Below are 9,227 nucleotides of genomic sequence, written 5' to 3'. Positions count from 1 at the left end.
TTCCTTTTGACATATGTTTATACATTTCCATTTTTGTAATAATATAGAATAAAATATGCTTTATATCACTGAATAGAAAATATGCTGGGTGAAGCAGATTTAAAAGATTTTTTTCTGAACCTATAAAATCTCCATCCCAACAGAATACTGTTCAAAGCATTACACATTTTATGGTTTGTAATTCCGTTCACAATTGTGTGATATTAAAATAATACAGTGTTCTTTGCCATAAGGCCATACTAAAATAAAAAAGATTTAACCCAGCTACAAAAAGTTCACTGAACTTAAATTAAAATACTTGTAAACATCTTTGCAATATGAAATATAATTTTTCAAGTCAAAAAAGAATAAAATACTTCAATCTGTATTAATGCAATTTATCTTTAAAACCTTTAAACGTTTTTAATATATATAAGAGATATGTTACAGTTTTGTGGGTTTTTTTTTTCTTTTTTTCTTTTTTAAACTTCGATAAAGCTGCAGTATCATGGTTTTTCACAGGAACTTCTTGCCCTTTCAAGAACATTCAGAAAAGTATCCACCCATAGATTTAATTATTTCGTAATAAGCATCCTAGGAACTACCAGCACGTTTTACTAACAGTCCACACACCATTGTCATCATCATAAGCATCTCCTACTTTCAATATTTTTTTTTATGGTTTTTTTTTGTTGTCGCCGTCGCCGTCGTCGTTTATAAAAAAAGGGGGAGTTTTGGAAGCTTCGTATTAAAGTACAGTGTAAAAACTAGCCTAGCACTAGAATGGAGTCGCCCGTTATTATTTATAGCATGCACCCGCTGTCACCACCACCCCCCAGCCCTCCCTCGGCGCGCTCGCAGCTGGCAGCCCGCACCCCGCGCCCCGGGCGGGCCCCGGCCCCACCGGCCCCGGCCGCCGCTCCCCCGGCCCCGCCGGCCCCGGCCCGGCCCCGGCGGCTCTCAGGAGAAGATGCGGATGGCCTGGGTGACGGCGCTGTGGCAGACGGGGCACTGCGGCTCCGTCTTCTCGCAGATGCGGTTGGCGCACTCCATGCAGAAGAGGTTGTGGCCGCAGGGCACCAGCGCCGCGATCACCTCGCTCTCGAAGCACACCGAGCAGTCGCGGCTGCCCTTCCGCCGCACGCCGGACGACGAGCAGGAGGAGCTGGACGAGGAGCTGGACGAGGAGGAGGAGGAGGCCGACGAGTCGGAGGGCAGCCCCGGCAGGTGGGAGCCCAGCCCGTTGGCGTACAGCGGGTAGGAGGCGGCCAGCAGCCGCCCGCCGGGGTCGCTGCGCACCCGCCGCGCCAGCGGGTGCTCGGGCCCGGCCGCGCTGCCGTGCAGGGGCGGGGAGAGCCGCGCCGGGGGCGGGGCGCCGCCGCCCCGCCGGGGGCCGCTCACCAGCAGCGCCAGGTTGGCATTGGCGGGCGCGGCGCCCGGGAAGGCGGCGGCGGCGGCGGCGGCGGGCGAGGGCGCGGGCGAGGGGGGCGCGGCGGGGCCGCGCTCGAACTGCGGCCAGATGAGGGCGGCCCCCGGCGGCGGGGCGGGGGCCAGGTCGAAGCCGGGCGGCGAGTCGAAGGGCAGATCGGAGCAGCAGTCCGGGGAGGAGAGGACGTCGCCGCCGCCGCCGCCGCCGCCGCCCCCGCCGCCCCCGCCGTACACGTAGCCGTTGGCGCTGTTGTTGTTGTTGTTGCCGTTGTGGGTGAAGCTCAGCGCCGGGCTCGGGGGGCTGTAGTCGGCCAGGCGGGCGCCGCCGCCCCCCCCCCGTGCCGCCCCCGAAGTAGGAGTCGGTGGAGGCGCTGCCCAGCGAGCTGGAGCTGTCGTTGCGGTAGTTGCAGAAGGGCTTGCGGCCCGGGGTGGGCGTGATGCTGGGCGGCGTGGGCTTGCTCCAGAGGCTGCCCGTGCCGTTCAGCTCGAAGCCCACGTCCGTGCCGTTGGCGTGGAAGTCGTTCTCGTCCGTCAGCTCGATGATGCCGCCGGTGCGCATGGCGATGTGCGCCTCGATCTCCTCCCGGGCCCGGTCCACGTTCTCGGGCATGCCCGTCACCTCGAAGACCGGCTCCTTGTCCCGGCTCGGGGTCACGATGTAGGTGTGCGTCTGCTGCTGGATGCGCTTGATGGTGGCCCCCTTGGGCCCCACGACCAAGCCCACCACGCGATAAGGCACCCGCACCTGGATGGTGGTTTGGCCGGGCAGGTTCGGGGGGCCGGGAACGGTGCCGTTCAGGGCCGTGTTCTTGTTCCGCGAGGCTCGGATCATGGAGAAGTGCTCGGCCGCCGAGATGATCTCCCTGCGGGCCATGGCCACATCTTCCTTTCTGCCCGTCACAACAAAGAGCGGCTCCTCCCCGCGAACCGGGGTCTTGATGTAGGTGTTGGTCTTTGCCCGCAGAGCTTTGATTTTACAACCTGGGAACGAGATGCGGGAGATGGAGGGCGAAGGGGAGGGGAAGGGGGGGGGAACGGGACACGACAACCGGTTACAACCCATTATTTGGGTGCAGCTGGGGAGGGGGAAAAAAAACACACCCACCCGAAACATGTTGCCCCCTACCCCGGGTCATCGCTGGCATCTCGTCCGGGAGCCCCAGTCACGGTGTAAAGTAATGTCAGCCCACAGCCCTGGCACACACCCAAAGGCATTGCAAGTGGCCACCGACACCTCTGCCATGCCAACTGCCCCAAAACTACCAACGTGCACTTCACAGGAACGGTGACAAAAAAAAGGAGCGTGCAGAAAAACTGCACGACCAGGAGGGAAAAAAAAAAAAAAAAAAAGAAATAAAATGCAAGCAGCCTTAACAAATATCAACACACCCGCCAGTCCACATTCCTGCTCAGCACTTTCCTTTCGGAAAAATAAAATCAGTTCTTAAGAAGGTGAGGAGCAGCGGCTGTACCGAATGAGCCACATTCCCCACTGCGGATGCTTTATTCCAATCCCATTGTTCCACTTCCCCACTCCATTTCTCCTCCTTAAAAATAATCCGCGATTTCTAACTTTGGGGGCACAAAGAAACCCCCCCAAGCACCGAGGCTCCCATTTTCTTCCCGTTTCCTCTTGCAAATCTAACTTTTGCAGCCGGAGGAAAGGAGGGATTTTTTATTATTTTCGTGATTTCACCCCCCTCCCTCCCAGCAGCTGAAAGTGCATCTCGAAACCGATGCACAGCGCTCCTCGGAAACATCACGTCTGCTGCACTTTCTTTGTCTGGGGGAAGCCGGCAGTGGCCACCGCCGTACGGCTGCAGTTTTCACGGGAATGGCCAGTGTCGCATCTGAGCAGCACGCCCGGCAGCGCGGAGGGGAGACCCGCTCACCCACACCCCCTCGCATGCAGCAGTCACCCACCTTGTCTCCCCACTATCTCAGCGACATGCTCCGAGCTGGGCACCGGGACGCATTCGGTCATGTTCACGCTCTTTTTCCGAGGCTCGCTGTCGTAAATGGAGCCCGTCTCGTCGTTGTCCAGCCCCAGCAGGGAGAGCTGATCCAGGGCGATCTGAAGGGCTCTTTGGTCATCCAGGGTCTCTCCCCCTCCACCACCACCGCCGCCGCCGCCGCCGCCGCCGCCGCCGCCGCCGCTCCCGTTCCTCTCCATGTCTGCAAAAAGCGAGCTGGGCATAGTCCCCGTGTGTGTTGCACCCTCCTCCTGCACTCGGCTCAGTAGTAAAAGATCAGACACAAAGGAAAACCCAAGGCAGATGGCCAGCAGGAGAGAAGGAGAGGGAGGGTGGGCGACTGCTGGAGACCGGGGAGTTGTTGCCTTTTGCTTGTATATTTTGTATCTTTTTTGCTTTTTTTTTTTTTCCTCCTCTCAGTGCAATCCGGTTTATAAGATGTTCTCAGGACCCCCCCCCGCGACTCCCCCCCCGAGGTTTTTTGGTCGGTTGTTTTTTTTTTTTTTTCTTTTTTTTTTTTTTTTTTTTTTTTTTTGTCGGCTGGGGGGGGGGGGGGGGGGTGGGAAGAGGATAGCGAGAGGAGCTCCGATGGCTTCCCCCCCTCGAGTTCCTCGCCGGCCACAATGCCAAGCGACGGCAGCGTTTCTTTAAGGAGCCCCTCCCAGGCTCCACTCCACTCACTCAGCGTTTTTTTTTTTTTTCCTCCTCTCCCCTCCTCTGTCTGAGGCACTGCTGCAGCCAGACGGCTCTGGAGAGGCGGGCGGAGGCAGGCAGGCAGGCAGGGAGGGAGGGAGGGAAGGAGGGAAGGGAAGGGAAGGGAAAGGGAAAGGGAAAGGGGGGCCGCGCCGGGCGCCGCAGCGTAAGCGCCGATCGCTGACAGCCCCGCGCCGCCGCCGCCATCGCTGCGCGCGCCCATTGGCCGGGCGCGGCGCGGAGGGGCCGGCGCTGACCCCCCCCTTCCCCCTTTCTCCTCCCCCCCCCCCCCCCAGCACCCCGGCCCGGCTCCGCTCTTTGTTGTCGGGTGCGGAACAATACCGGACCCCGGCGCTTGTTTGCGATCCCCCGGCCCGGCGTGCGCCTATTGTCCGCGGGCTGCCCCTCTCCTCGACGTCCCCCCCCCTCTTCCCGAAAGCAGGCCTGCTCCCGGCCGCCAGCCCCCAGCTGAGCGCCGGTGGGGGAGGGTTGGGCTTTTTGGGGGTGGGTTTTTTGGTGCTGGGTGGGGTTTTTGTTTAGGGTTTGGGGTTTTTTTTTGGCGGGGGGGGGGGGGGTGCCGAGATGAGCGGCCACCGCGGTCCTTTGTGTGCCGACCGCCTCGGAAGGAGCGCGCTGCCGCTCGCCGGCCCCGGAGACGCCCCGCGCCCCGCCTGCCAGGCGGCGAGCAACGACCGGAGCCGGCAGGGCGACCCTCCCGGACGCCAAACGGAGCGCCGCGGCCCGCCGGCCTCCGCGCCCCGGGGCTGCCGCCCCTCAGAGACGCTGCGGGCGGCGGCTGCGGCACCCCCGCCCGCACTCCCCCGCCGCCTCCCGCGCGGCGCCGCCCGCCGCCGGCGCGCGCCCCGCGCCTGCGCGCCCCGCCCCCCCCGCCCTGCGCCCCGCGGCCGCGCGGCGCCGCGGCCGGGGCCGGCTGAGAGGGCCCGCCGCCCGCTCGGCCCGGCCCGGCCCGGCGCGGCTCCCTCGGCGAGGGGGGGCCCTTGCGCCCCTCGCACTCCGTGTTAGCACGGGGAGCCTCTCCCCGGGGCTGCCCCACCTCCGGGAGTCCCCCGCGGCGCCTCGGGGGGAGGCCGGGAGCCGTGCGGGCCCGGGGCCGGCGACTGCCCCCAGCCGCCGTCTCCTGAGAGGCGGGAGGGCAGCGCCTGCGGGCCCGGGGGCTGCGGCCGCCGAGGCGCCGCGGCCGAGAGGCCCCGGCGGGCGCGGGCTGCCCCGGGCGGGGGCCAGCACTGGCGGGGGAGCCGCGCCCCCGGCGCCTCTGCCCCGGCAGCGCTGCGGGCTCGGTGCATCCTGGGCGCTGCGGAGGTGGCGGCAAGTTGCTCGAGTGCCACCGTGTTTCAGGCTGCACGGGCCTTAAAGCCCGGCCTGTGGCTTCCGCCGCCCGCCCGCCCGCCGGGCTGGCCGACGTGGGGATGGAGCGGGGTGACAGCTATCAGTTAAGAGTCTGCAGCGTGACTGGCAAATCCTGCGCTCCCCGGCTTCCCTCCCTTGCAACTTCAACGTTTCTGTTTCGTAAGAGTCTGAAGGGGAGGAATGCATCATGCATAACTGCTCTAGCGTAATTTCACCAACGTCTTTCTTGCATCCATTTTGCTAAACGACTAGAAAATAAATCACCCCTGCCTCTTCTTTGGACCTTGCATCACTCGCTCTCACCTCTCCGCCACCACGGGAGCCCTCGACCAGTAAAAACAGCTTTTTCATCAAGTACCCTGTCACAGAAACCTTCCTTCAGTCTGGTGACTGGACATGAAAGTGCCCTCACCGTTCTTGTAAAAACACCACCATGCCATTTTTTTTCTCCAGCTTTTCTCCATGCATCTGTAAGCACCCACATTTACTTAGTCCATGCCAGCTGCCAGCTACAAAAGACTTGACTTTTTCTTACTTCAGAGAAATCAAATAGTAATTGTTTTCCAGTATCAGGTTTGACAGGGACAGACGTTTACAAGTGCACACAGATCTGTTTAGCCAGCTGCCTGTACAAACAAGTGTAACAAGTCACAGGTAATTGTTTACACGCAGTGTTTATTGCAAATTACTGTCACTTCCTCAGGATGTTTGCAGGTTTTGTAACAAAGCTCCAGTGGATTGTTTTCTAGCAAGGGTATACACTGGTGATGTGCTTTCTTAAGTGCTTGCCTTGTCCCATCAACTAAGGGAATTCTGTAGTTCCGTATTTAAAAAATTATTTATTTTACAAATTTACACTTTACTCCCATAGGCAGCAGTGATGGTTTCCATAGGGGGTACATGAGAGGTTACTTAAAAGTGCTCAAGGATCCAGAAGGCTCTTAACTATTTTCAGCATTGAGCATCTTTTTTTTAAACAGAGAAAAAGCAGATGGACAGAACCTTTGACAGCAATAAAAATAATGCTCTTTATTATTAAATAAAATAAAAATGAAAAGGCTGCTTCTTTGCAGTCTTTTTAACTTCAGGACTCTCAAATCTGTGAGACAGAAAGTAACTGTACCCATTTACCAGATGGGGCAGGACAGGACAGAGGTGAGGGAAAGACATGTCAATATAGAGGATTACTGTTGTTGAAGTCCAACAGGGAGGGTCATAAATACTGAAATGCAAAGATATGAGGAGAGTGGTTTAGTTGTGCTTGGGTTTTGCCTGTTCTTTGTTTTGTTTATTCTCCTAACTTATACTATCCCCTTTTTTAATCCCTCCCCCTTCCCACCCCATCTGCTTAAACTTTTAATTGTGTTTCTGCCCAAGATCACTGTACTGTACTGAGCATCCATGTACTGACTAAGGAGAAAAAGGAAAACAAGTTATCTTCAGGTTTTTGTTCCTCTATGGGAAAAATTATCTCAAAGCAAAATTCCATGCTGATCTAGCTTTATTTTTTAATGTTAAGCTAGAAGTACTGATTAAAAATGTTTAAAATGCATTTCAGAATAAGCCTGATGCTTTCCGGCGGCAGGGCGAGAAGGAGATGCATTTCTGGGAGACTAAGCGTGCACTGGTGTTTCAAGACTCCTACAAATCCTGTGGAATGGTCCAACATCTTGAGGGCTATTGCTTTTTTACTATTTCAGAAAACATTTAAGAGCAAACTACAGGGAATAATAATAGTGACAATGAAAAAGTTATACTGATGTACCTTAAAACACACATGTACCAACAGGGCAGCCCCCCCGGGAACACAGAATCTATGCAATAGCGTGCTCATGTGGCAACAAGCAATGCACACAAGATACATATGAATCTACTCCACAGAAGTATTTCTTTGGAATAACTTAATCAGATCTAAATTAAAGTGTTATCTACCTACATAACGCCTTTCATTCCATGAAACCTTGAAACGTGCAGAATTATAGTAAACTCCATCTCTGGGGGAGAGACCAACCATCTACCTACCATTTTACAGCAGCTTAACAAAAGCAGGAAGGGAGGATATATTACAGGCAAATATAGGACTCATTGCAGGAGGAGTGTAATTCTCAGTCCTTTTAGTTTCTCTCTGTTATCATTTCCCATTTGTGACAGAGGTAATAGAACTTCCTTCCTCCAACCTTTATTTAATTAAAGTGTAAGGTCTTTGGGGCAGTGAGCTTACTGTGTGTATATGTACAGCACCTAACATGAGGAGGTCATGAATTAATCTGAGGCCTTTAAATACTACTGTAAATACAAAGCATTAGCAATGATAAGAATATAGGATATAATTTTAATTTAGAATAGATGAGACCTCTGTTTTCAATGTATCATCACAAAGAATAAATTACATGCAGCTCAGGGAATAAGTAAATTAAGGGTCAAGGAAAAGTGTTTCATACCAGAGACTTGCAACTTCACTCTATCCCAGTTGTTTACACTTAAGGACACTGCTGCCTACTGTTACAGCATTTACTGTAAAATTCATATTTGCCATAACCTTACAAAATAATGTCCCAAATCCCACAGGCCCCATCATCAATAAGACTGGGAATATAGTTTATTCTGAGACAGTGCATGTGATTACTGTGATAACATACCCAAATTAACCTTTTGCATGTGCAATAAACTGCAATTAGCAATCTGCAGACAAATGACAAGTTCCTTCGTTTCCTGTAATATGTAGCAATATACAAGCCAGATTTCCTATTGAATCCCATATTAACCTACATTCAGTGGCAGTGAAATCTCAGAGCACCGTGTCAGAATTTATCATCTTTCAGTGATGTTAGCTCCACCTCCTGACAGTTCTAGACAAGACATTTATAAACAACTCATCCAGAATCTGAACAACTGCAGCTGAAAATGTTTATTATTTTTCCACCAGTTGTTCCAACCACTTTGGATGCTTTATACTAAGGGATGGGCAGAGCTCTCAAAACAGTATGGTTGTGTTAATAAACGGCAAGAAATAAAATGCAGATGGACTACTGAGTTGCTTTGTGATACCTCTCTGACATGGAAGGAAGCTCAGGGGTAGGAAAGCTTGAAGAAGTGCCTCTCTCCCTCATGATAAGGAAAGTCACATCAAAAAATACAAACGGGGAGATGATGTTGATGATTTTCCCCACATGCGCTTTCATCCCCGTAATTCTACACTTATCTCTGTTAGAGAATTCATTTGCGTAATATTTTTTTTAAAACCAAAGATCTTCTGGGACAACTTGTGAAAAGCAATTTTGCCACAAACCAGAAAAAGTCTCAGGCCTTTAACAGTCACAATCAGTCTCTGAAAATGTTGGTACAGTACTGTGAACTTATACCAGTTGCTACTGGCTTTACTAAACTAAAATCCTTGTTTCCAGTGTATTAAAATGAAAAAGATTTTTGTAATAGGCATCACATGCTGTACTTTCTTCATATGCGTTTGCTATTAGTTTGACATGAATGATTAGTGTGTGCATGTGTGTAGGGGATGAACTGCCTTACAAGAATGCCATTTTGTTTAACATGACCGATGGAAGGCGATTCAAAAAGCATAAAGATGCCTTTATAATAAATCATAACTAACCAGCCCGATCACCTGCCTACTTTAAAACTCCACCTGGATTGTGAGTGGCCTCCTTCATTTATTGTTCCATTCTGCCTCTCGCTTACAAACAAGGGTTATCGCACAGTATATCTGAACTAAGTGGCGTTTAACAACCGTGCCGACCAGAGTTCAAAAATAAGAATCACTTCTGCCTT

General features: G+C 53.4%; 1 protein-coding gene and 1 long non-coding RNA gene across 2 annotated transcripts; one reads left to right on the top strand and one right to left on the bottom strand.

Annotated features, from left to right (window-relative positions):
• Positions 1 to 491: 491 nt before the first annotated feature.
• MEX3B (mex-3 RNA binding family member B) lies at positions 492 to 3,872 on the bottom strand. Its single transcript, XM_030015707.2, is given in 3 exon segments — positions 492 to 1,744; positions 1,746 to 2,388; positions 3,331 to 3,872. Coding segments are annotated over 3 exon segments (1,722 nt in total). The 5' UTR covers positions 3,605 to 3,872; the 3' UTR covers positions 492 to 939.
• A 1,160-nt stretch (positions 3,873 to 5,032) lies between these two features.
• Positions 5,033 to 6,993, top strand: LOC115341990. The gene is made up of 2 exons (XR_003923590.1): positions 5,033 to 6,095; positions 6,819 to 6,993. It is a non-coding gene; the product is annotated as an uncharacterized LOC115341990 (long non-coding RNA).
• The last annotated feature ends 2,234 nt before the right edge of the window (positions 6,994 to 9,227 follow it).

The sequence above is a fragment of the Aquila chrysaetos genome, chromosome 5, assembly GCF_900496995.4.
Source record: "Aquila chrysaetos chrysaetos chromosome 5, bAquChr1.4, whole genome shotgun sequence".
NCBI classification, from domain to species: domain Eukaryota; kingdom Metazoa; phylum Chordata; class Aves; order Accipitriformes; family Accipitridae; genus Aquila; species Aquila chrysaetos.
The sequence above is the reverse complement of the archived record's forward strand: the minus strand, read 5'-3'. Positions and strand labels throughout refer to the sequence as shown.